The sequence below is a fragment of the Hyalella azteca genome, unplaced genomic scaffold, assembly GCF_000764305.2.
Source record: "Hyalella azteca isolate HAZT.00-mixed unplaced genomic scaffold, Hazt_2.0.2 contig1881, whole genome shotgun sequence".
In the NCBI taxonomy this organism is placed as follows: Eukaryota; Metazoa; Arthropoda; class Malacostraca; order Amphipoda; family Hyalellidae; genus Hyalella; species Hyalella azteca.
This window is the reverse complement of record NW_025932176.1, coordinates 189,117-216,501: the sequence shown is the minus strand read 5'-3', so window position 1 is coordinate 216,501 and position 27,385 is coordinate 189,117. Positions and strand designations below refer to the sequence as shown.

General features: G+C 39.7%; 3 protein-coding genes across 3 annotated transcripts; 2 read left to right on the top strand and 1 right to left on the bottom strand.

Annotated features, from left to right (window-relative positions):
* The first annotated feature begins 537 nt into the window (after positions 1–537).
* LOC108678509 (signal peptidase complex catalytic subunit SEC11A) lies at positions 538–6,365 on the top strand. Its single transcript, XM_018166957.2, has 5 exons — positions 538–669; positions 1,244–1,353; positions 1,837–1,986; positions 3,256–3,442; positions 3,891–6,365. The coding sequence occupies exons 1-5, from the start codon at positions 604–606 to the stop codon at positions 3,939–3,941; spliced, it is 564 nt and encodes a 187-aa protein (XP_018022446.1). The 5' UTR covers positions 538–603; the 3' UTR covers positions 3,942–6,365.
* Positions 6,366–7,791: 1,426 nt separating this feature from the next.
* On the top strand, positions 7,792–23,214 carry LOC108678504 (ankyrin repeat and SAM domain-containing protein 6). The gene is made up of 16 exons (XM_018166951.1): positions 7,792–8,240; positions 8,565–8,722; positions 10,471–10,759; positions 11,736–11,824; positions 13,053–13,152; positions 13,703–13,726; positions 14,336–14,421; positions 15,599–15,750; positions 16,292–16,427; positions 17,462–17,556; positions 18,016–18,123; positions 18,946–19,093; positions 20,130–20,221; positions 20,753–20,853; positions 21,414–21,513; positions 21,924–23,214. Exons 1-16 carry the CDS (start codon positions 8,156–8,158, stop codon positions 22,171–22,173), a joined length of 2,013 nt encoding a protein of 670 aa, XP_018022440.1. The 5' UTR covers positions 7,792–8,155; the 3' UTR covers positions 22,174–23,214.
* LOC108678506 lies at positions 21,401–27,035 on the bottom strand. Its single transcript, XM_018166955.2, has 3 exons — positions 24,704–27,035; positions 23,236–24,171; positions 21,401–22,146 (listed from the first exon to the last, which is right to left on the bottom strand). The coding sequence occupies exons 1-2, from the start codon at positions 26,545–26,547 to the stop codon at positions 23,553–23,555; spliced, it is 2,463 nt and encodes an 820-aa protein (XP_018022444.1). The 5' UTR covers positions 26,548–27,035; the 3' UTR covers positions 21,401–22,146; positions 23,236–23,552.
* Positions 27,036–27,385: the final 350 nt, after the last annotated feature.

The window sequence follows — 27,385 nt, the reverse complement described above, 5'->3', positions numbered from 1 at the left end:
GCACTGGGCAATATAGAATAAAAAGTAATTAACCTAAACTATGATTTATTTCCCCCAAAAAAAATATAGTTGTCACTAAAATATTCTTTTTCGTTTCAGGTATGTTTTTACTCTTTTATTGTTATACTTAGTGAATTCACTTGACCCAATTAAAATGGCATAAAATTACAAGCCATCCTGTAAGCTTACAGATACAGAAGAAATGCTATATGGCTGCTGATATGAAGCTTGCAGTGGACGAGGTCACTGTCAATGCTCAATGGCATGTCAATGGATACGTAATATATCAATAATACAGTAATGTATGGATATGGTAATATCATATCAATAAAGGATACCCCGTTTCCAGGGGTAATTAGGGATGCTTCTATTTTGCACCTGGCACCTTAAGAATAGCATTTGGTATTTTTTGGAGATGCCAATCGATAGCCCTTGCAAAGTCCTTTGAAATGAGCACAAACTCGTTGATGAAATGTTTAATGGTAAGAAGTTATTAATAAGAAGCACTCAAAACATCCCTTATTATCCCATTTGATGGTATACCTATAGGTACATATTTAAATAGCATTTTATTTTGCAGAGGTAGATAAGAAGCTAGTCATAATGCTGGGTAAGGTGCTATCACTCCTGGGCTTCCCTGATGACATTCGGCGGATGAACTTCAGACAGGTGAGTCTTTATTCTTAATTAATTTAATTAATTCATTTCTCTTCCTGGGTCCATACTTTCAATATTCGCTAAGTGAACATATATAAGTACCATACCTACGCTCTATTTTCTTGTCTGTGATTGGATGATTCCGCTTGAAAGGCCGTCAATGATTGGCCGATGAACTTGCAATCTCTTAACTTTTTTTAAAAGTATAGGCCCTGATTTTAAAAGTAAAATATTTTCTTGTTTGTATACTTCTATGTTCTGAAATCGTTATCTTTTGAATTTATTGTTATCATAAGTATCTGCCAATATTATACTGGAAGTTTATTCTATTTCGGCTTGTGAGCCAGAATTACTTGTAAGTATAGTTTAATTGAATTTTCTTTTAGCTATGTTTAAATATATATTCCATCTGTTTCTTGAACATAAATTCCCATTGAGGCTTATAATCATCACGCTAAATCAATTTATCATCTAGGTCATTGAGCATGAATTGTTTATCAAGCTCTTAGTAACAAACAAAATAGTGTCATGTGCATTATCATCACATGAATATAATTTGCAATTTAAACATCTGCTTGGTTTTCAGATGATGTATCAAGGTTTGAACTTCGCCATGATAGTCTCCTCTGCTCTGATGATCTGGAAAGGACTCATGGTTGTGACTGCCAGTGAGAGCCCCATAGTTGTGGTGCTTAGGTCAGTATTATGTCCTTAGATCATGAATAAATTTTTGATGTTGGTGCCACTTAACTTGCCAGTGCACTCATGTTGCTGCCATTTAAAATCTATTAAATAAACAAAATGAAACCACAGCTTTCTTGCTGAATTGAAACACCACTGTAGGTATTGAGTGGTGATCAAAATTATGCAAATTGTAGTTCTAATCAGAATTAAAAGGTTTTTATTGATGTATGGTGAGTCAAGTGCTTTGCTTTGTGTCATTGATGGGAATACAGGAGTCTTATCATTCATTGCCTGGTATGTTTATTCTAGTATTCTTCCATTTGTTGAAATACGTCTACAATATTTCTTTTAAATTGACATCACTTCTCAGGACATTTGCTCACCAGAAACATTGTATTTCTTAAAAATTTAGAATGATCTAATCTAGAAGAATTATGAAGTAGTATTATTTAGTAAGAAGCATATAAGTAATTCTTGTTTAAATTTGATGTGTAGTGGGAGCATGGAGCCTGCATTCCACCGTGGAGACCTGCTGTTCCTCACCAACTACGAGAAAGATCCCATCACGGCCGGGGAGATTGTGGTGTTCAAGGTGGAGGGCAGAGACATACCCATTGTTCACAGAGTCATCAAAGTTCATCAAGGGTCAGTTCAAGAGAGGATACTAATTTTGGGGCATTTATTGACCTCTGAAAGTAAATTTGACAAACTTTTTAAACTCTCCCGTCCAAGTGAGTAATCTCTTCTGCTTTTCTTTAATAGCAATAGTTGAAGTTGTACAGGATAGTATATTGTATGAAATCTTTGTAATATCCAGAATCCAAAAATTCAATTGTATTCCTAATTTTTCAGTTCTTCTTCATTGATTTTAGCAACTTTTGAAACCACAAATGCAATCAGTGAGTTAAAATCTGATGAATAGCATGCTTCAGATTTTCCAAGTTAGCTTGAATTTTCTTTTATAAGCACCAATTTCTTTTGAGCTTATTGAATCTTTGCCCTGAGCTTGATTATCAATGCTCCATAATTGAAAAAATATAACTCAGTACTCACTACAGTGAGTGACAGAGAGCGCATTTTCTCGTCAAAGGAAACTTGAGGTCACGGACAGACAGACAGGCAGGCAGACGGACAGATGGACATGGCGAGCACAATAGTGCATTTTTTCCATAAATGATAAAATGCGCTAAAAACTGTCTTGGTACCAGTTCAAATAATATTTTTATGCATGGGCTTCATGTCTATCACTTGATTATTCATAAGTAAAGAGCTACCAGTACCTTCTTTTAGTGCTGATATTCCATATTTATAATAGAATACAACTCAGTATAGTTCTGCATCTAATATTTCTGCGCTATGTCCATCAATGACCTCCTCAAACATCTGAAAGTTAGCAATATATAACGGAAGACTTCAGTGAGCCTTGTCCAAAAAGTACCTACCTACTACACTGGTTCAATTTGTGCTGGTTATCTTGACCTAGTTTGGCCTTGCAATAGGAAGTGCTGCGTCCGCTTCCCGCTCACACTGTCGGTAAGAAACGGCGTCACTCTTTGAACAATGTGACCCATTCACTTTTCTTGCTGTACACTGTATTAGTGTACAAAAATGAATGGGTCATGTTGTCCATATAGTGACACTATCTTCATTTAGCAACAATCCGCCCTTTTGCCAGGAGCGAACTGGATCAGAGAGACCCACCCACACAATGCCAAAAAATATAACTCAGTACTCACTGCAGTGAGTGACAGAGAGCGCATTTTATCCTCGTCGACGAAAACGTGAAGTCATGGACAGACAGATGACACAATAGGGCATTTTTTCCATAAATGAGAAAATGCATTGATATTTGGACAAAGACTCACCTATTTTACTGAGAGTAGACACAAGACTGATGTCCCTCGCCTGTTGCAGGGACGCAGACGACAACACCTCCGTGAAGTTCCTGACGAAGGGCGACAACAACAACGTGGATGACCGCGGACTGTACGCGCACGGTCAGGTCTGGCTCACGAGGAAGGATGTGGTGGGGCGCGCCCGGGGCTACGTTCCCTACATCGGCATCGTCACCATCATCATGAACGAGTACCCACAGCTCAAGGTGCGCTCATTCAAGTCTATAATATTACGTTTTGCTCATTTACTATTTACTATTTATATGCTATTTCTATGAGCTACTATTTACTATTTCTATGTTATTATATGAGCTATATTTCTATGCTATTTACTATTTCTATGAGCATTACTATTTCAATGCTCATTTAATTAGAATATCTTGAGCAAGCCAAATGTGAGACACTTTGGTGGTGGTCTCTTGTTGAGATGCTAATGTATTCTTCCTGTGATGGCAGTAAATGCGTTTCTTTATTTATCAATGAATGTAGGTTTAATGTCAAGATATGATCTCTATTATTTGTATATTATTTTTTATGCTAGTAAATGAGTTGTGCATAAATTTAGCATCCGTTTTTCGTGGGTCAATGACAGCCTTAAAATTTTCCAAGTTCTGTGGCTCGCACGACATAAAAGCTGTTGTTTGTGCTGTGCAGTTCACGGTGCTGGCGTTGCTGGCGCTCTTTGTGCTCTTCAACAGAGAATGATAGACTGGTAACACATGATGGTGGACTGGCTAGAGAAAATTATGGACAGGCACCAGAGAATGATAGACTGGTGACATGATATGGACTGGTAAAGAGAATGAAAGACTGGTAACACTTGATTGACAGGCAAGAAAATTATGGGCTGGCAACAGAAATGGACTGGCAACAGAAATGGACTGGCAACAGAAATGGACTGGCAACAGAAATGGACTGGCAACAGAAATGGACTGGCAACAAAGAATGATGGACCGGCGCACAAGATGGCGCCTGTGATGGTCCCTCATACACAAACGTTCTCTTGCACAAGCGCGGACTAGGTTTGTTCCGTATCAGATTCCCCGTCCTCGTTTTTCCACCTCCAGTATTTTTACCCTGCAAATTATGCACATGTAATATCTGTCTTGTAATTTTTATTTCATGCATAACTTTATTTCCTATTTTTTTCTCGCTGAGGTGTTTCTAAATCTAGGCAAGTGAGAGATTTGTTTAAGTACTTCAATATTGTACAGAACAAACGTATTAGACTTTGAACTGCAAATGCTATTATAAACTTATTGATTCATTTTTTCCTTTTCTCAAACAATATCTATCATCACGTTTGCGATTTAAGAGTGTGTACATTTTACATTTTTTGCGCGTGTATGTGTGTTTGTATGAGCGTTTTTAGGTTTGAGTTCGGGGCACAAACTCGCATTTAAAAAAACGTAAATTTCCGATTGCCATTTGGCGATGTGAGCGTGAGACTTAGAAAAATGAATGCGTCAAATTGCCTAAAGAGCGACTCACTTTCTCACCCACAGTACGAACAGAGACCGGGCGTAGCACTGATATGCCCTTATGTTGTTCCAAACAGGGTCGGGGTTGCCTGTAACACGCAAGTCTCTTGTCACCGTAGAGCCGCTGTACGTTTGTGAACGCTTCATCTCTCATAATTGTTCTGATCAAAGCTAAATTCAATCTAATTCATGCGCATCCGCACCTTAAAATACAATTAATTCAATTTCTTATTTTCAATTTGAACTCTGTTTTGATGTAATAAAGAAAACTCAAGGTACACTTATATCAATTAAAACGAGTTCTATCTACAATACACAATGGCTTTGGCATGTCTAAAAAACAAGAAAGATACATGTATAAAACTAGTGATTAGTTTTCGACTTGCAAGTTGCAACGGCTCTTACGTTTTATACATACTGAATATCAGTTCATTTAGGATATCCCGCCATTTTATTTATCCCGCCAGTTCATTTAGGATTTCTGGGATTGTAACATGTGTGTTGACTGAATTGAAGTGTACTCCATTTCTTACGGGAGAAACTCTTCACAATTTTGTGAAAAGTTCCTTGAACTTGTCATCCTTTCAGTAAAGTCTCCGAAGCGAGGCGCTAATTGTTCTTGCTAGTATGTTTTTCAATTGTTTTTTATTATCCAATATACCTATGTCCCTCACAAGCCACCTCAACAAATCCCATATCATTTAATACGAGTTGTCAATCTTGTGGTTCAGTGCTGTCTCTAAAGCGTTAGTATTCCTAATTAAATCTAATCTATTACAAGATTAATAGATTAAATTAATTACAATTGAAGTTGTACTTACTGAGTAAGTTGTACTTACTCAACTCTTGCTTTGCAAAGATTCATCTCTTTTTGTGTGTGGATGAATGTATTCATTGTTAGCACAATTATTGAGGTCCTGTTGTAAAGTATTCTCTAGTGTTTCAGAATTGATGTGTTCGCCCTGCGAATTCACGGTTTGCGTCAAGTTTTAGTTTTCTTATTATTGGTTATTGCTTATGACTTTTATTTATAGTTGCTAGTGATTACGTAAATGTTCAACTGTCGACGCTGACCTCGTCATGCCAGGCCGTATGAGTTTTGATCAAAGGTGTATCATTTGGTTGAAGGTGTATCATTTGGTTGAAGGTGTATCATTTGGTCGAAGGTGTATCATTACTTGGGGTGTGTTGCTACTGGTGCTCTGCACGTTATATGAACCATTCATCATTTATGGTAGGTATAAACTATAAATGTTCCTAAGTTGTATTTCCCCTTGTGCGCCAGGTCTTGTATTTAGAGCTCCATTTTTACCTTTAAATTGTTCATGTTATCCTGAACATTGACGTTCTTGAACCAGATTTAGAAGGATGGCCATTTTACCTCATTCTCATACTAATATTTATATTGTTAGGCTTGTTCTCGAAGGTTGTTGATGAAGTAAGCAAGTTCATTGTGCTTGAAAGATATACTTCCTCTTGGCTATAACGAACGTCTCCATAACAATGTTATACGCACTGCAGTTTGTGTGTTAGCTAGCGCAGCAAATAACATCTTTCATAGGACATTCGGTATTGGTTTGGTCATGTCGGCGAGCGCGTCTTCTTTTCTCTTGGTTCATTCCACGTCAGAAGAAGTATTTTCTCTAAATGTTTTTTATTTCCCTTAGTTTTGATGTCTTGGCCAAAACGCGAGTGCAGGCTCTGAAAGACAAATCAGCGAACGTTTGTATGTTGTGTAATTTTACATCACTTACTCAGCTATTACGAAATCTGGTTTAGCTGCTATGTCAGATAATTATAAATGTACTGAGGTAGGATTTCCTCATAAATTTTTTCAGCATTTTCAGTGCGGAAAAATATGCTTCGTGGTTGCCGCAGAAATACAGCAACGTTCGCATGAGGCCTCTACCAGTTCATTTCCCATGTCTTAACATAATTTTTATGTTTAGTATTCCAGCTATTGATGAACTCGAGTCGCAAACGTCCGAGTATGCGGAACGTTTTCAATTCAAGCAATTTGTGTTTTAAGTATAGGTAAATGTACCTTTATATAATCGATTGAAAATTTAAATGTAATTTTTCCAATGTATTTCTGTCCATTATTTCGGTCTCTCATGCGACGTGCGCTGCTTTGGGGTCATGGACACTCCCCCGGCATTTCCAGTCCACTCAATATGACGCTTCATCCTGGTATTGGATTGCATCATCCAATAGTTGGGTTTATCCCTTTGGTAAAGTCACAAGTTACCTTCAGTAGTAAAGTCACAAGTTACCTTCAGTAGATACGAGTTTAATCGTTTGACAAAGGTTGCATCACCTTGCTATTCGTCTAAGCCTTCATTACCAGTCGTCACAGATATTCGTAACTAAAGGAATGCTAAGCAGTTACAATCAGTAGACACGAGTTAACTCATTCGTCTATTGTTACATTACCTGTTGTCAGTGCTGCATATTTCTCAACATAAGATTACGAGAGTTAGTACACCAATTGTTCAGAATTGAGGACAGAAACGAAGACATATTAATTCTTATAAAAGTAGAAATGGTAGCAAGCATTTATGCTGTTACTGACAAAAGTGGGGCTAAGAAATCCAGATACAGACAAAGAAACAAGATTTGTAAGAAAATGACCGATTAAATGGCTGTGTTTAAATACTACATGTTGTTTAGGTCTGCGAGAACTTGATACTTAGATCAGATAATGCGGATATATGAAATCGATGGCGTAGAGATAAAAGAAGGAATGTAGTTCTTTACTTCCGTCTGCTCAGAACTGCCGTCGTCATGCGCAATTTTTTTTTTCATTTTAGTACGTCGTAAAAGATCTCGAGTTTAGAAGTTTCTTCAATACAATTCTTCCTGTCCTTGCCAGAGAAGCCAAGCGAAAACGTCGCATAAGTTAATAGATTAAATATTCACACCAAAAGATTTGTGTGACGTTTACTCAGAAGTTCAGGGACTGTGCACGTATGTGTCCATGGAGGATTGTGGGAACAGCTTCCCGATGTTGAAAAAATTTAAATGAAATGTTCAATTTTTCATACACTGACCCTCCATTAACATTTTTATTTCCAGATCGTTTTAGCGGCGCATGATTGTCTCATTTTACTCTGTTATATACATCGGACTATAGAGAAATGCTTACTAAAATGTAGCTTAACACACACTTTTTATTACGAACTGCTGTAGGTTCGGGGTGCAATTATTCTATTTTATATTATGACGATTTTCTTCAGTAAAGCTTGACTTGAGACTGCATGCTTTCAAATTAATACAAGAGAGTTCAAAATGCTATAGCGAGAGCGTGTCTTAGATGACAAGGTTGTGATAAGATATGATACCAAAGGAACCATGTACATAAGTGACGGGGACTCTGACGAGGTGAATAACTTGGTGAGGCAGCGTTGAAGAGGGCCGCAGAACATAAGGGAGGCGGGTATGTCTCTGGAGGCCCCGCGTCTGCCTCTCCATCTCGCCGCCAAACGCGACAGCTCCAGGCTCCTGCAACAGCTCCTCCAGAAAGGTGATGAAATAGAAGTGTCGGCACTGAAGAAATAGGCCCATGGTCTGTTGCCGATTCTTGTACTTTTCGTGACTTGATTCACAAGGTATCCGGCCTTGGGAACCCGATCTTTCCATAGCTGACGATTGATTGATGATTGTTAAAACTATGTGTAATCTGGAGCAGGGTAATTTTAACCTAGTGTTGATTAAAAAATTATTAGTAAAGTCTAAAAATATTGTTTGAAGTGGGAGTTTCGTTCAAAAATTGCACTTTATTTTATGCTTCATAAGGTACTTTGGAAACAGAGCTATTGTTGGTTGTGATGACTGTATTGGGTGACAGGTCACGACATCAACGCTCGTGACAGCGACGGTAACACGGCACTACACGTCGCTGCGGCGTTCGGGGCCACGGCCGCCGTGCGCGTGTTGCTGCAGCACTTCGCTGACCCCGCGCCCGACACACGCAGTCGCCAGTACGCCAATGGAATATCTAACCATGTAATTAATAATATAGATGATGTAATTGATAATACTGGTGATTTAAATTGATAGCAATTGATGATAATCCAGATACATAGACGGCCAGGTAATTATCCGAGTTGAGTGTGGTGTATAAAGCCGAATGTTTCAATAAATTAAATCTGATTCTGTAGAGGACTGAACCGTTTCCGTCTGTCCTATAGTACATTCCAATGTTATTTGATTAAATAGGGGTTTTTAAGTTAAGTAGATTTGAGATTTTTACTATTATTATACCTTTATTTTACCGGCAATCGCTTTAATATCGGTCAGATTGGGTCCGCAGTGGTCATTACCGGCACGGTGTAAGTCCTCGAATGAAGAGGTTTACGGCAAAAATAGTACAGAGAGAGGGTTGTAATGAAACACTGGTACATTTCATATTAAATTGGGAAATTCAAGTTCATATCTTACTTTGACACAAATCTCTAGTACATGAAATAGGTAATCTGAACACAATCAAAATTATCAGTTAACATCACTAAAGTTTCTCTTTATTTACCAGAAAACGTTGAACCGTAGAACGCTCCCGTAGAATGGTACGACTCCCGCAACGACCGTAGGTACCTCACGTACAGGGTATTTCCGCGTACACACAGGGTATTTCCTACACGTACAGGGTATTTCCGCGTTTGCAACCGTATTTCCAGTGGCCGTACCGCAGCTGTAGCCGCACGTCCCGCGATCGCTGTTCTTCATAACCGTCGTGCCTCGCCGATATAGATGTATCACGGTCAGTCTGGCCGTAGGTTGTTTTACAATGACCGTACTTCTGAATACTGGCGTAGTCTTCATCGTCGATGATGTTACTTCGGGCTCAATGCGGCGCTTCTGCGGTTGGTGATCGTGACCATACGATACTGATGACCGTACCGATGATATGATTCTTGCGCAGTGCTCGAAACTTGAATCTTCTGATTGCCGGCATCACAATCGTTGAACTTCTCATGGCCTCTCGTGTTGTCACAGGGCTGAGTCGCAACCGTAGTGTTGAGGTTGACTGTACATAAATATGCCAATGTCACGGCCGTTCCTTGTAGATTTTTTGGACGTGCTTGCAGGAGTCGTAGCTGCCTCGATGAGTTTAGGTATTTCAGGGCCGTTGATGTTCGAAATCGACGAACCCAACGGCCTCACGGCCGCGGTCGTCACGACGTCCGCAGACTGCCGATCGTACTCGCGTGACGGTCACCTCAATAGAACCCTTGGCGCCACTTTTAGGGCCCTTATATAGGCAGCCGTCGCGCACCGTTAAGCCTATCCCTCGCCGAATCCTCAACCGATGGAATTTCCCTCGCGCTGGGCTCGCCAACGCTCGATGTAAACTAACTTGTTCCCACGGTCTCGAAACAAGAACGTCCTACACACTTGCTACATCGCTTCGAACCGCATTCTTGGTATTCTTAACACCTACGCACAATACATGTTCCATATTACCTACTTTATACACATTTACGCCCGTCTTATATGGCAATTAACCCGATATAATCACCTCATTAACCAAATTAAGTTTATTACACTACGCAGAGATTTTGAAATTGTCATCATTGTTTGAATCTTAACTGGAGAAGGACTTCCGTGTACCACATAATCAGACCGGTTTGAACTGACCGTTCATAATACAGACCACATTTTAGACCGTTCATAATACGGCTTGTCTAGAAGGCCAATGGCTAACTGCTCAAACAACTGAAATGAAAGCCAATGACCGGAGTTCCTCTTGCCAGGAGAGCGCCCGAGCCGAAGGAAAGGTCGCCAGGCTACTGAGGCAGGGCGCCGGGGCCCTAGGACAGGGCGCTGGGGCCCTAGGGCAGGGCGCCGGGGCCCTAGGAGAGGGCGCTGGGGCTCACGAGGAGGGCCCCGGTGCAGATGAAGTGGGCCCCCCAGCAGAAGGTATTGAGGCTCGTAACGACGCAGGATGGACAGCGGCCATGCAGGCGGCGCGTCACGGTCGTGTAGAGACGCTGCAGCTGCTGCTGGATGCTGGTGCTGACGTCAGGACCTTCAACTCCATGGGTCAGCCCACTTGTCCCAAGTGCTGCCATTTGCTTCCTCTCATATCAAGTTATTTTAATAAATTATTATTTTTAGTTGTTATGTCAGTTGACTTGTTCCAAGTGTGCTTTCGACTTGTCCCAAGAGCTTTCTCTCCAATAAAGTTATTTTAATAAATTATTTTTAGTTGTGATGTCAATCGACTTGTCCGAAGTGCTGCCATTTGCTTTCTCTCAAATTAAGTTTTTTCTTAATGAAATAATGTTAGTTGTTATTGTTTTTTAATAATAATTTTAGTTGTTATTGCACATGTTTGTTCTCTATTCATTTTGACTTGGCTTATGTTCTCTGAAAAAAAAGTTGCTCCATAATTAGAGAGGGTTTCACCTAAATTATTACAGCCCAAATAATAAGAGTTTTGGGGCTGTATAATCTAGACTCGCTTAAGTACACATAGCGGTCTAAGTACACGTAGCGGCCGATTTCTCGCCCGTGTTTGAAGGGTTTATATCGTAATACCGTCAGTGATTGGTTGGTGGAATAACGAACTCGTAGCTGTTTTTGATAGCACGGCTTCTAAAGAGTGGGCTCGTATTGCAGCTTGCGATACATGATTGGTATAAAAGAGGGGAAAAATGCGAACAAGAAGTATTCACATATTAGATCTAAAAATCTGATACTATATTTTTATTATATACACTACTATATACTACATATTGAGCTGGGGCCATAGTTTCAAAACTCGCTAAGTGAACGTATAATAATAGTACTTACGCTCTATTTTCTTATCTATGATTGGTGGATTTTACTTGAAAGGCCGTCAATTATTGGCTGATGAACTTACGATCGCTTAACTTTTTTTGAAAGCATAGGCCCTGATTTTATGTATAACTGATGAAGTTATGAGGCGAATATATGAACCACTTTCCCTATAATTCAAAAAATATATTTATTATAATTATAATTATTTGCGTATAATTGTAACCCTGCGTTGCAGGTATGAACGCGCTGGCACTAGCGGCGGCGAGCGGGAGCCTCGCTTGTGTGAGGGCGCTGCTGCTTGCCGGCGCTACATCTGAGGGCCAGGTCTGGTCTACTGCAGTTACCCTCTATTTTTTAATTATTCTTATGGCTGCTTAACGTGTTGGAGCTTAGGTACTGGTCTACTGCAGTTACCCTCTATTTTTTAATTATTCTTATGGCTGCTTAACGTGTTNACGCCAACGCCACTACGCAGAAGGCGATGATGAACAGCAGCACCTTACGGGTCACCTTCCACGGGCCCACCTGCAGGTAATTATCATCGTTGTAAGGTAATTACTGTCTCTTATACACATCTAGATGTGTATAAGAGACAGGCTTAACATGTTGGAGCTTAGGTACTGGTCTACTGCCGTTACCCTCTATTTTATTATTATTATTATGGCTGCTTAACGTGATAGTGTGTTAGAAATGTACAACAGGAATGAAGTTTAACGTGATAGTGTAATAGAACTGTGCAATAGGAATGAACATTGCAAAATTCGTTTGAATTTTGATCACGGAAATAATACTTGGTTCCATTTTGACGTGTCATTGAATATTTATAGATGAATAATAGATTCAGTGAGCCTTAGGCTAGACCTCCATGCGCAATGTAATATTTGTCACAAAATAATTTTGCCTACATCTTAATGAAACATGAGTTGCGTGATCCTAGCGTAGGTAGTAGTATAATGCATGTCCTGCTCGTGGTGAATGAGCTTCAGGCCCTTCATTAAAAATTTCAATGACAGACGGACGGACTGTCATTGAAAATTTCAATGAAGGCAATGAAACTTCAGTGAAGTTTCATTGCCCTGTTATTCACAAATTGAGGAAATGTGTTGATATAAGGCCTTAGCTCTTGTTTGTATTGTGCTTAAAACTTTGAATTTTGATGTCAATCTTGTTTTGTGCTTATGAAATTTATCTACCTATGCATAAAAATTTGTGCTGTGACGTAAATCAGGTTCTGATTGACAACATTGTGTTGTGCCTAAAAGTTAGTGTATTAACACTGATCTAGTACCATACTTGTATATTTGTGTTATGTGCTTTAACATAAATCTGATTCTGCCTATAAAATTGTGACGTGCCTAAAAGTCTGCGTAGTAACACTAATTTAGTACCATACTTGGGTATTTGTGTTGTTGTTTGGAATAATGTAACGACAAGTCTTCACTCGTGCAGATGGAATAATATAACGATTAGTCGATTATTATTAACAATTATATTAGTAGTAGATAGTAACGATTAGATGGAATGTTATAACGACAAGTATTGACTGGTGCAGATGAGCGCAGTGCTGCTGGCGTCATACTGCGACCACCCTGAGGTGCTGCGTGTGCTGCTGGACCGCGGCGCGTCTGCTAAGACCGCCGCCAAAGACACAGGCGAGAGACGTTTCCTTAACTCCTTTTTTAGCGCATTTTCTCATTTATGGAAAAAAGGCGCTATTGTGCTCGCCATGTCCGTCCGTCTGTCTGTCTGTCCGTCCGTCCGTCTGTCTGTCCGTCCGTCCGTCCGTCTGTCTGTCCGTCCGTCCGTGACTTCACGTTTTCGTCGGCGAGAAAATGCGCTCTCTGTCACTCGCTGCAGTGAGTACTGAGTTATATTTCTCTATGAATACATTACCCGTAGCCAATGCTATTCGTATATGAAAGCAAAATAACGCATGTTGATGTGTCCACATCAATAAAACATGTTGATGTGTTCACACCAATAAAACATGTTTATGTGTTCACATCAATAAAACATGTTTATGTGTTCACATCAATAAAACATGTTGATGTGTTCACATCAATAAAACATGTTTATGTGTTCACATCAATAAAACATGTTGATGTGTTCACATCAATAAAACATGTTGATGTGTTCACATCAATAAAACATGTTGATGTGTTCACATCANGAGTGCCTGTCAACTGTCAGCTTAATGGTGAGTGCCTGTCAACTGTCAGCTTAATGGTGAGTGCCTGTCACTGCCGTCAACTGTCAGGTTAATGGTGAGTGCCTGTCAACTGTCAGATTAATGGTGCATTTGAGCCGCTACGTGTACTCTGGCTGCTACGTGTCGTGTACTCTGGCTGATACGTGTACTCTGGCTGCTACGTGTCGTGTACTCTGGCTGATACGTGTACTCTGGCTGCTACGTGTACTCTGGCTGCTACGTGTACTCTGGCTGATACGTGTCGTTCGTGTCGTGTACTCTGGCTGATACGTGTACTCTGGCTGCTACGTGTACACTACATGCACTTAGACCGCTATTTATTTTAGAGTTAGAATGCAGAACTTTCTTGTTGATTAATGACCAGAGATTATATTAGAACTCTCACATCAACACACACGCAATTACACCCACAAACACATCCACACACAAACACACATCAAGCTTGTGAGTTCTGATAACACAGTCCCTGAGGCCATACTTTCAAAACTCGCTACGTGAACGTAAGTACTTACGCTCTATTTTCTTGTCTATGATTGGTGGATTTGGCTTGAAAGGCCGTCAATGATTGGCTGATGAACTTACGATCTCTTAACTTTTTCGAAAGTAAAGTCCCCGGTTGGTTGCAGATCCGGTGACGGCGTTGGCTGCCGTGTGTGCCGGCGACTATGAAGCTCTGGAACGCATCCTCGACGACGACCCTCAGCAAGCCAAGGTGTCCGGCCCGCCACTAGCCTGTCCATCTTATGTGCCAGCCGTGGACGCTTGAAATGATTATTGAATATTTCAATACTTTATTCCATTTCCATTTGAATATTTCAATTCCATTTAGTTGTTGGGCCGCGTGAATATTCCCCTTAGTTGGAGGCTGCTTTACTGTTGTGGTAATGTTGGGCCGCGCTACTGAACATTTAATGTCTGTAGGATGCCTTCAATGTTGGACCGCGCCATTGAATATTTCATTGTAGGTTAAGGTTGTTACTAACATGAAACAATATTTAAATTACATTATGATCAAAAACGCATTTCTTTAAGATTTTAATGAAGCATGATTTAGTTAAATGATTTAATCTTGTTTATATTTTTTATATTTAAATCTTACAAAAGAAATATGCTATCATGTATTTGTGAACTATTTTGTGTGTTTCAAGCTTGGCACTGTAAAAAAAAGCAGCTGTTTGAGCGCGTATCCATTCCTATCATGGATTAAGAAATCAAAATGCGATTTAATTTTCATTATTTGGAAATTGTTAGATATATAATCCATTGCAAACTCGTGTCTATAATTCCCCAGCTTTATGTGACCTCTATATGAAATAATAAAAATCGCAACTTTATAAGAGGGTTATTCTTGGGACAGGACGAAATGCTCTGTTAGAAAAACCATTGTATAATTATCATCTTATCTACCACTGTGCTTCCCACCTCAGTATTTTAGCGCATTTATATTGTATATATGGGGATTTTACAATCAGATGCGTTTTAGCTTTGTGTTTAGCACTCAAATATTATTAGTGTATTCAATTGTTGGCTGCGTCAATTTCTATATTCCTCACATATTGTTATTGACAATATTGTTTATACACATTGTTATGTTTCGTATTGTAATCACGGCACAGCTGGACAACGCTAGTGCTTCACTGAACACTATTGTGAAAATTAGCACACCTCTAAAATGAAAGAAAATCGGTTCACATTTTAAACTAGTTATATTGTTGTTTAGCTTCTCGTATCACTACCGTCTGACTCACCACCTCCTCGTATGTCTCACCACCTCACATGTCTCACCTCCTCACATGTCTCACCACCTCACATGTCTCACCACCTCACATGTCTCACCTCCTCACATGTCTCACCACCTCACATGTCTCACCACCTCACATGTCTCACAGACCGTCACCAGCGGAGGTGTGACGGCGCTGATGGCGGCGGCGGTGCTGGGGGACGAGAGCGCGGCGCGGCTGCTGCTGGAGCGCGGCGCTGACGCCTGCGCTGTCGAGGCCATCAACGGCTGGTCGCCTCTCATGCTGGCGCTCTACAACGGGTGCGTCGTCCCGATGCATCGCCCCAATGCATCGTCCCAATGCATCGTCCCAATGCATCACCCCAATGCATCGTCCCAATGCATCGCCCCAATGCATCGCCCTAATGCGTCGCCCCAATGCATCGTCCCAATGCATCGCCCCAATGCATCGCCCCAATGCATCACCCTAATGCGTCGTCCCAATGCATCGCCCCAATGCGTATCCCCAATATGTCGCCCCAGTACCAAACGCTCTGCCTGCTGCTGTCGGCAGAATATGTCCCGTTGAGATGCATCTCATTGTTGATAGGCTAAATATTCTCTTGGTTCGTGAGTGAGTGTCAGCAATGGGGTATGATCCTAGAGTAATCATACACGAACGTGCTTTAATCCTAATGTAAACACCCATTAGTTGAAGGATATATTATGGTACCCTACTCGTTCGTATGGTCTCATTCCAAACGTTTTCATTATCTGTTCCTCTTCACTATTCATTTCAGATATCAATTGCGTTCCTACAATGGCGATCAATTTTGTGTTGACGTTATTGACTTATGTGCAGACATGTACACTTGGCCCAGGTCCTGTTGAACCGCGGAGCTGACATGGCCCACGTGACCCCCACGGGCCACACGGTGCTCGACTTCGCAGCCCTCATCCAGTGTCAGGACATCATGAAGGCTTACATCAAGGCCCAGGTGCGGGATTATGAAGGCTTACATCAAGGCTCAGGTGCGAATGGTTTTTATTGAGTCAATTGCACTAATATTACCAAAATTAGATCTATGTTTGTATATGCCTTATTGTCATGGTAGTTACATTTCACTGTGATTTGAAACAATTCATGAGGCTGCAAATGTTCGTAAGCTTTGATTTTTTTAGAAAGTGCAAAATTATTCCATATTGGAATAGTGTAAAATCATAGCTAGTTCTTCAGGTTTGAAAACAAACGAAGCAGTTTTCTTCAATGTTCAAATACGATGAAAATAAATCGACTAAATCAGAGTAATTAGAATGAAAACGGTCTCATTGCTCAGAAGGTAATTTGCTCCGTTTTCTTTGCAATTTAAAGTGACCGAAGAAAAAACAATCGGCGAAAGATAGAAGGCGATGGCTGTCCTGGGTATTTATTTATATAATTATATATAGCAGTTATAATAATTGCGGTTTCAGCGTTTATTAGGTCGTAGGCCTGTCGCCGATTCTCAACATTGCAGAACATCCACAGCATTTTGCGGGCTTGAACTCGCAACTCACTGCTTCAATTTTCCTTAGCTTAACCGCCCGGCCTCCTTGTTGATTCTGACCAGAAACTGGCACACAGAGCTGGGATCGAAGTTTTCAAAACTTCGCTTCCTTAACGTATAACTTTTTCTGTTAAGTAAAAAACCGTTGATTTCCCGTCTAATGAGTAGTTCATTGATGAACAACAGGTATTGAGGCATCAGCTTCTAGTCGCTGTACGTTAATTTATTTATTTATTTAACAGCTTTGGTATTGAGGCACCAACTTCTAGTCGCTGTACGTTAATTTATTTATCATTTAACAGCTTTGGTATTGAGGCACCAACTTCTACTCGCTGTACGTTAATTTTTTTATTTATTTAACAGCATTGGTATTGAGGTATCAACTTCTAGTCGCTGTACGTTAATTTATTTATTTATTTAACAGCATTGGTATTGAGACATCAACTTCTCGTCGCTATACGTTAATTTATTTATTTATTTAACAGCATTTGGACGACGATGCTGCAGAAGATGAAGAAGGTCTTCATCAGCTGTCGGGCAACCTCGGCTTCAAGAAGCTGATGAACAGAGTTTCTGATAAGTAAGCACCTTTACTCTGACTAAAATTACGAACTCGTTCTTGGTATCCTATAATAAAATGTCTTCTATTGTTGAACGCTGTTTTCGCAATGAGTTCATTTAGGTCTAATAATAATTGGATCTCAAGAAATGTCAACGATGCTTGCGTTTGGATTCGCCCTCCATCGAATGAAAGTTTGATGGGAAAAATCGTTCCTTTTTACGATGCTTTTACCACTCGATGACAGGCAGTACCGATTTTTTAAGTGTTTTGAACGACACTTTCGATTGCCCCACTTGATGAACAGCATTTTATTTTAATTATTGTCTTTTTTTAGAAAATGAATACCAAAATATTTACAGGTGCCGATATTAGTGATATCAATACTATAACCCTTCATTCACTCGAATTTCTGCTTGTATCATTTGTGTTGTTTTTATTAACTTGATATTTTCTCCTGGAAATGATGCCATGACTCAGGAGGTCAGGGCAGAGCCGCTCTGTTTGCTCTGACGGCGTCTCACTTCTGAGCGCCGGCCAGACCAGCGCTCTGACCAGCGTCCTGACCAGCCTCTTGTGTGGCTGCTGGTGAGGCGTGCAAGCTCTACTTCTGGTCACAGTGTGTCCTTAATGCTGCTACTTCTGGTCACGGTGTGTCTTAATGCTGCTACTTCTGGTCACAGTGTGTCCTTAATGCTGCTACTTCTGGTCACGGTGTGTCCTTAATGCTGCTACTTCTGGTCACGGTGTGTCCTTAATGATGCTATGTCTGCCTTATCTCTGCTGCTTACAACGCTAAAGTTGGCGCACTAATCATTGCATTTACCAAAATTGGAGCTACAATCTATTAACTTTATTCTATTTTACTAGCTTGGACACATGCATTCATATTAATTCTCGTTTCTAATGTTTTTTTTTTCTTTCCATACAGCTTGAATAGGCTTTTAGTTACGCGGAGTGACACAATAATATCCATTTACTTTGCTAGAGAACGCGATAATGTTGTTCATTCATAATTATTTTTATGTATTTTTTATGTCTCTAATGAGCTATAGTTTAAATTCTCAGCCAACCCTGAGCATAAAGATTTTTTTTATTATGAGAAATATTCTTTGTATCCACGCATGGCTGGGCTCTTGATAATATCCATTTACTTTGCAAGCGAATGCGGTAATGCTGTTCATTTATAATTATTTGTATGCTTTTTATATATTTGATGAGATTTAGTTTAAATTCTCAGCCAACCCTGAACATAAAGATTTTAAAATAATCAAGTTATTGCATGAAATAACCAACTTATTACATAAAATAATCAAGTTATTGCATACAATAATCAATTTATTCATTATGAGAAATACTCTTGGCATGGCAGGGCTCCTGAATTTCCTTGCAATACCTCCTGTCCCGCAGGCTACAGAAGACGCGCCCTAGGAAGGAGCTGTGCAACCTGACGGAGTCTTGCGGCTCATCGATCATCAATGAAGCATTGCCGCCAGCCCCTCCCCCCATCGTGGGGGAACCCATCCTCCCATATCTTCCCCATCATCCCCCGAAAATGGTACTTATCCTCCCATATCTTCCCCATCATCCCCCAAAATGGTAGGTACTTATCCTCCCATATCTCCCCCATCATCCCCCGAAAATGGTAGGTACTTATCCTCCCATATCTCCCCCATCATCCCCCGAAAATGGTACTTAACTGCTCGGGCGGGTTATGGTTTTTGTGATGACATTTCTTTGTTAAATGATGTTCCGTTGTATTTTGGTCTGCTTTCTAAACATTACTTTGTTTATAGTGCACATCGTTTATTTGACCCAACAAAAAACTCAAATCAATCATAATAATGTTGCCGGAGTTAAGGAAATTAAATTGTCATCTTGATTATTTTGTGTTTAAGTTTATTTTGGTCTCTATTTTCATCAATGAAAAGGCTGGTAACGTTTTATTAATTTTATAATATGCGTTTACACACGGGTATTGTAGTGGCGGCCAGTACAGTATTCAAATACTAACCGCCACTATTTACCGTGTTACTGGCTTCGTGTATAGGCGTAACATATACACATGTATAGGCGCTACATATACACATGTATAGGCGCTACATATGCACATGTATAGGCGCTACATATACACTTGTATAGGCGTTACATATACACATGTATAGGCGTTACATATACACATGTATAGGCGCTACATATACTGTACATATGTATACTCGCTACATATACACATGTATAAGCGTTACATATGCACTTGTATAGTCGCTACATATACACATGTATAGGCCAAGTAACCCTTTACCCTAGGCCAGCTGCATGATAATTTGTCGTATGTATATGATGATAAAACATTTAAAAGTTGTAATGGTCGACACTACTGGCCCCATGTACACGCTCTTTCTCAGAATTTGAAGTCATTTTTACTTCAAAAATGAATTTTTAATTTGAAGTCAGAATTTGAAGTCATTTTTACTTCAAAAATGAATTTATGAATTTGAAGTCAGAATTTGAAGTCATTTTTACTTCAAAAATGAATTTATGAATTTGAAGTCATTTTTATTTGAATGTGAAGGCGTTTTTACTCTCCCTCTTAGAATCTGACGTGCAACTGCTACGAGGAGGACGACTCGCTGATGTCGACCATGAGCATGAAGCCTCCAATAGACGGCACTTTGGACAGTAACAAGTGAGTTATTTATTCCTGTTGCTTGTTGTGTAATTAGGAATTCATATTAATAAACTATGTTTTTACACTTTGGGTTGTCAATATGCCACGTGTGTACTTTTCCAGTTTCAAACAAAACTCTGGTTTCGAAACTACTGTATTTCTCGTCACATTTTATTTTACAATAAACAGTAAACGAGCGAGGGTGTTATAAGGTAAAGATTTTGTGATAAAAATTATCCCTCGCATATCATCATTTAGATCAAAGATGTTATGATTTAGATCAAAGTTTGACTGGCGGTTTGCTCGGTTCTTGTACAAAGTAATCGATGTCAAAGATTTTCTGTTAAAAACAATGCCTTCCATGCCCTTGATTGCATGCATTTTTAATTTATATAATTTAACGTTATTTTCTGGAGGTATTGACCGGAAACAACCTTGTTTCTCGAAAAAATAGATAAGTAGTTGAAATAAATTTGATCTATCTTGATAATCCACGGTTTCAGTGTTTCTACTTTGTACTATACAGTATCTGTATTTTCTGATAAACAGATGGAAAAGTTCACTGCTGCCTCAGCACAAACATCGTGACGTTGGCGTGATTAAGCCACCGCCTCGAGTACCCAACGTAAAAGTACTGCTCAAGAGAATAGGTAAGTGACAGAAATAGGTAAGAAACTGATCTCGAGCAGTGAACCTGTTACTCTTAACTGACGAACGTTCTAAACTGTTAAGTGCGTTGAAGTATGCTCGTTGTGTTCATGTAAAATATACATATTTATATATCCAACTAGTTAATGCTCAAAGTAAGCGAAGTGTCAAGTTGCTTAACATGACTGTGCAGACTAAATTACCAAAAAGTTGGTTACGTCGCAAAAGTCAATTTCTGTCTGCTCATATTCAGTAATTATAATGTTCAAGTTATGGCCCATGTTCCGCATGTATACCACTCGTGAAATGCCATTAGTGTTACGATTTATTTCTACTGATGGAAAATCGAACGAAAGAAAATAATCATGAATTATTAACCCAAACTGCATCGCATAAGAAACACCTTCGATAACAATAATTGACTTGTATTTTGACACGAGCGAGCGAGTCGGAGTCGTCTAATCTAACCAAAGAAAATAATAATCATGAATTATTAACCCAAACTACATCGCATAAGAAACACATTCGATAACAATAATTGACTTGTATTTTGACACGACAGAGCGGCAACGAGCGAGCGAGTCGGAGTCGTCGGCTGGCACGGCGTCCACAGGCACCACCGTACAAACGAAGCGCCTCAACAACAGACTCCAGCCATCCAAGTCAGTGAATTATCAAGTCATACGTTCATTTCTATTACGGAATATAGATCGTATCTATAACTAAAAAGATTAATCTAATTCGAACTATCACAATCTCTTTAAAACTCGCTTGTGATCTAATCATGTTTAGATTATAATTCAGGTATTTTTAGTCAAACGCGACTTGAAATGAATTATATTTTAAGACAGCGCATCTTCTTGATACTGATCCAATCGTTGACACGCGTCGTTCCAGAGCAGCAGTGGCATGTTATCCTCAGAGTTTTTTTTTTTTTGTTATCCTCAGATCATTTAGCAGGTTGAAGCATAGACGGACGGAAATAAGAGATTCTAACTTCATATTCTTATTTATTCTTTTAAAATTTTCCTGCAGCAACAACACTTATAATTTGTTCCAATATTCATTCCAGCATGGTCCAGCCTCAGAGTATGGCTGAGCTGCTAACCATGAGCCTTGGGAGTCGCAAAGTCAGTGAGATTCTGCATAAACTTTCCTTGGACGACTACGCTGCATTTTTCGAGGAACAGGACGTCGATTTCGAAGCTTTCCTCGAACTGACGCCAGACGACATCAGGGAGCTCGGCATCAACGACCAGCGTTCTCGTATTAAAATCATGAGGGCGATACAGAGCCTGCGCAGAAAAGTAAACCATCGATAGACAATTTCAGAAATGAGGATGTGATCAATGACTGAAAATATTTGGTGTAGCAGGTGATGAAGGTTGACTTCAATTAATACTACATGCATCAAGCTTATCAATGGATGACCACATAAAAGAATTCACTCGCTGGTGAGAGTGACTTACGCGAGTTCGCACAAAGCTCCACAAGTTTCTAATTAGGCGTGCACACAGAACGGGCACATGAAAGAATATGGCCGATTAGTGAAGAAGGATGAATATATTAAGAAATTTATTTGAAATTTTGTCGCGATTCAAGTCTCGATCTCTAGTCGTTCATTGACTAGGAAAATTGTTCGCATGCCTTCAAAAACTGTACACTGATGATGTAAATTGGGGCAATGGAATCTGCCACTTTTAAGAACACCGCACCGCTAAGAGCCGAGTCGTCAAGATTTTAATGCAAGAAAGTCGATATAGGCGATGAAAGAGTGCATGTTTTTTTTAAAAACTGGACTTCTGCTAACTAGAAGTCGGGCTGGCTGCCTCAGTATTTTTGCATGTTTAGTTTGCATACTGTCACAATAAATGTTCAAATTAACGAATGTAATAGGGAAATGCTCAAACCTTCTACCGTAATGTGATATTCAAGTGCCTTTGCATTGTGTGTTGGCCGTTGCATTTGTAGGGCCTGTGTAAAAATTCTGACCTGTTGATTTGGTGTTGATGAATTCAATTGATCGAAATTTCGTTTTTACATTCAGGATTGTGATTATTTGTCCGATGGACCTTGAGCTCGACAAAATACTTTGATAATTAAATAACCACTACCATAATATTTTAACCATGCCTGGTATTTTTTAAGAAACATTTTATGTGTACCGGGATACCCTGATTTAAATCATATTTTCTGAGATAGTGAACACTTCGAATTAATAACGCATGATGGGAAGCATATGCATCAATAATAAATTTTGTACCATGCTTACCGGTTAATAAAGTTGGCGAAATGGAACAGAACTGTAGCTACTCTAAGAATGTGTAATATTTGCTGGCAAATTATACTTATAGTGATTGTTCTGTTGTGTTAACCTTGCCTACCTTCAAAGGGCCTTGAAATATGCATTGATGTTAAGGCCGTTCTTGTTTATATCAACCACCTCGTCTGCAGTACAACTGGTCTTGACGCTGCTCTCCCTCCGTCCAACAACTCCAGCGTCCGGACAGAATGCAGGCAATAAAAAGTAAAAGAGTTTCATCACGTACAGGATTTTGGAACCAGGCAAACGTTTCGATTATTTTCGATGATTAGAATATTACTCAGAAGACGGAAATATGTTGTCACCAAGGTAGCTGTATGGTGCTTATATAGTCGTTTTAAGACACGCTGCAATGAAACAAATTTTGCAAGCATGCGTTCAGAGATGAGAAGAAACTTGCTGCAGCTGTTGACTGCGACTGTCGCTCGATTCGTTGCTTGCTTCAGAACAGAGTTCCGCCCTCAAAGGCGAAACGACTGCTGCACAGTATCCTGTGGGCGTCTCCAAATCAGGTGCCAGTTTGAAATGGTACGCCGACGAGAACTCTTCGTTGTACAGTGAATGCGAGAATGGTTCACTCTCACGGGCTGAATTTTGCGGCTGGTGTGCGCAGGTGACGTCTAATGTGACGTTTTTCATTATAGCGAGAGACGAGGCGTCGTCAGATTTATCGAAGTTTATGACATCTTCGTGTAGACTTGTGTCGTTTATTACTGGACTCGAAGTCTCGTGTTCCGATGAAAGCCTCCCGCGACTTGATATTACCAGAGGTGGCGCGGCGTTGGGAGCAACAGGCAGATTTGAGGATGGGGAAATGATGAGAAGCGAGGCAGGTAATTGGCTGTGTGAAAAAGAACCGAGTTGATATTCATCTCTTACGGACGAAGAGTGTATGGCAGTTGCCTGATGCAAGGACTTTTCATTCAAATAAGTGCGGCGTTGAACGGCAGCAGATGACTTGGTAGCAGCACCATGTAAATGAGCGTCGGAGAGCTTCCTGTAACACAAACTCGTTGTTATAAAAAAAAGTTCAAAGCATAGTGCAAACGCGATTCATCATGACAAAAGAAGTATTATGTACATTTATTTATATATAACATTATCGTCACCCGGTTTCAGATATAACTTACCTAATAATAGCCACGAATTACACACAGATAAACGTTTTTATCTATAGTTCAACGCCACTATAACTGGACCTAAGGCGAAAGCGGAATTAAATAGCCACCAAGACATTTATTTTTGGCACTTTACTCAGAAGGCTGCAGCTACCAGTGTTCGAGTTCACATCTACCATTGGCCAACAAGGTGGAAGAGGAGCTGAAGTTCAACTGAACTTATGAAGAAAAAGATTACAATTCATGCCTTGTTCGAATTAAGTTTGAATGATTTTAAATGTAAGAAATTAGAATAAACGAATATCATTTCAGTACAAATAAGGAAACTGTAAAATTTAGGTCCCTTAAAGTTTATGTACTTGAAAATGGTCTCTTTTAGCTCGTAAATCAATTGGAAAACGAGTAACTCACCCCGAAATAAATTCAGATGAGACTAACAGGTCACCCCGCAACACAATTGCAGTTCTCGTCTGCTCCTCTTGCTTTTCGGTACTTGTTTGTGATGAAGAAATTTCCACAATTTTTTTAGAAAAGGTTTGATCAGATTGTATTCCATTTAAAACGGTGGGGTCTATCCTGTGTTGATTAGATACAGGGTTAGCCACCGCTGAGAGAGGTTTCTGCCTCAATGCTAGAGGCTGAAGAACCATCAATTTTGATGCAGGAATATTTAATGATTTTGTCTGAGAACTCATCGAAGCTACCTGGATGATTTTATTTGCGCTGTGGTCAATAAGATTTGATTGCATACTTCGTGATTCTTTGACTTCACCTGGTGACAAAGCTGCATTCTTGACCTCGTTAATTACCATAGATTGTTTATCCGCTCTTTTGACTCCGGTTTTGACTTCACGGGGATTAATCAAATTTGTATCGGGCAAATTGTTAATGTGTTTCACATATTCAGGGGACATTTTGATAAGCGACGGAGGCACTGAATTCCCGAAGTGTGACGACACGATGTAGACAACTGACCCATCAGGTTCAAGTTTCTTGACAGTTCGAAGCTTGGGCTCGATCCGTCGGATTTTGCTTATTTTTGCGCCACTCTCTTCAGGACATGTCGTTGGCATGCTTACTGAATTAAGGTTGCTCTTTTTTTGTACTTCGTTCTTACTTCGATTCTTCAAAGCTTTCACGGGAAGTTGACGAGACAAAAACGTTGTTGATCGTAAACGCGAATTTCGTTTTTCAGATGCTCGGTGCAAAGGAGTTTTGAGAGGAAATCTACGCATTCGGTTCATCGAAGCAGTTGCAGGGATTTTAATAAATGATTCAATTTCTTCCGATTTGGCTGCTGTGTTCAAAGTTTCGACTTGAGAAACTGTCATAGAGTCAATCTCACCAGTTGCATCTTCAAAGTCAGTCACTTCTATGATAGTTTCTACATCATTATATTCCGTTTCTATTGAGATATCTGGCATCATCTCGACTTTCAAAACTCGTGCTGATGGTTTCTGAGAGTCGTTTTGCAAGTTAGACCTGCGATGAGAACTTACTCGATATATATCAGTCTTGCTTGTCGTAAATTGACTTTGGGAGAGATCACGCAAGGCTGAATGATACTTATTGCAATGCGAGGCAAGAACCTCAATACAACTAAATTTGAGATGGCATTGATCACACTTGAAAGGCTTGCTTGGTCTACCGCATTTACGGTTCATCTTCTTAATGTAATTAGCTCCTCCTGAGCAGCGAATTCCAGATGGTATTCCTTGGGTTTCTGTTGTTTCCAATGGTTGACCTTCATTTAAATTGAAAGTCTTACTTGATTCCACGCTCTGTTCTATCAAAGACGTAGTAGCTTTTCTCTTTCTTGGCCGAGTTTCTGCTAGCTCTTCTAACCCTTTTGTAGGAGATTCTACCTCGGATTTGACTGATGACAAGGAATCCATAGCAAAGTCTTCAGAGAGCAGCTGAAAAAACACTTTTGGTTGTTTATTTGAGTGAAACAACTGAGATATCTTTTTCTTAATTTGAGAAAATTGATGAACTGCAAGTTTTGCCTCAGACAGTAAAACAGAACAGACACTGCATAAATGAACAGAGGCATTATCACTAATGAGCTTCAGTTCAAGCATGAGACATAGTAATTCCATAATTGTCATGTCACCAACCAAACATTCCTGCTGAGTTGAATACAAACAGGGTTTGTCAAGTTCATCAAATTGTATGCCACACAAATAGCAATTTGTACCATTTCCCATCTGCTTGATAGAAATCAGAAATTTTCCATCAAATTTTGTTGTCTTCATTTTTCAATCCTTGGGAATATCTTGATCAAAATTGAAAATCAGTTGAAATGTTGACTTGCTGAGCAAGGTATTCTGGCATTAGTCTACTCATAGTAGTATGCACTAGCACTTGAAGTTCAATACTTTTCAATTTCAATATTCTTTCAACTAATATTTAACTAATATTTAGAGAGTAGAAATGAAATGTGCACACACATGTGCACAATGATGTTATGTGAAAAAAAGAAGCGCAATAAGTGCTCTCATCCAACGAGCACTCAAAACCTGCTCCTCTGAAAATGATTTGAATACGGAGCTGAAAAATTGCAAAAGAACCTTAGTCAATAATGGATTTGCAAATAGAACAATTGACAAGGAAATTTCAAAGCTTCGATCGAACCAAAACAGAGACAACCATCAACCAGAGACTGACGCAAACGTCACAACCATCTACTATGAGAACCAAATGACCAGCGGTTATAAAGCAGATGAACGGATCCTTCATTCTATCGTTCACAACAACGTCGTGAACATAACTAATAATAAAATTAAACTACTGATTTATTACAAAAACAAGAAAATACAGAATCTTGTAATGAACAATAACCCCTGCAAAAAAACGGGAGTTTTCCAAGAGACCAATGTAGTCTATAAATTTTCTTGCAATAGAGAAGGTTGTATACTTCTCCCCAATATGGACTACATCGGGCTCACAACTACGACATTAAGCCGACGTCTCACGTGCCACCTTCAGTCTGGTGGACCAAAGAACCACCTGATGGAAGCCCACAACGAGACCATCACTCGTACGGTGCTGGAAGAATGCACCAGCGTCGTCATGAGATGCCCCGACGCCAAC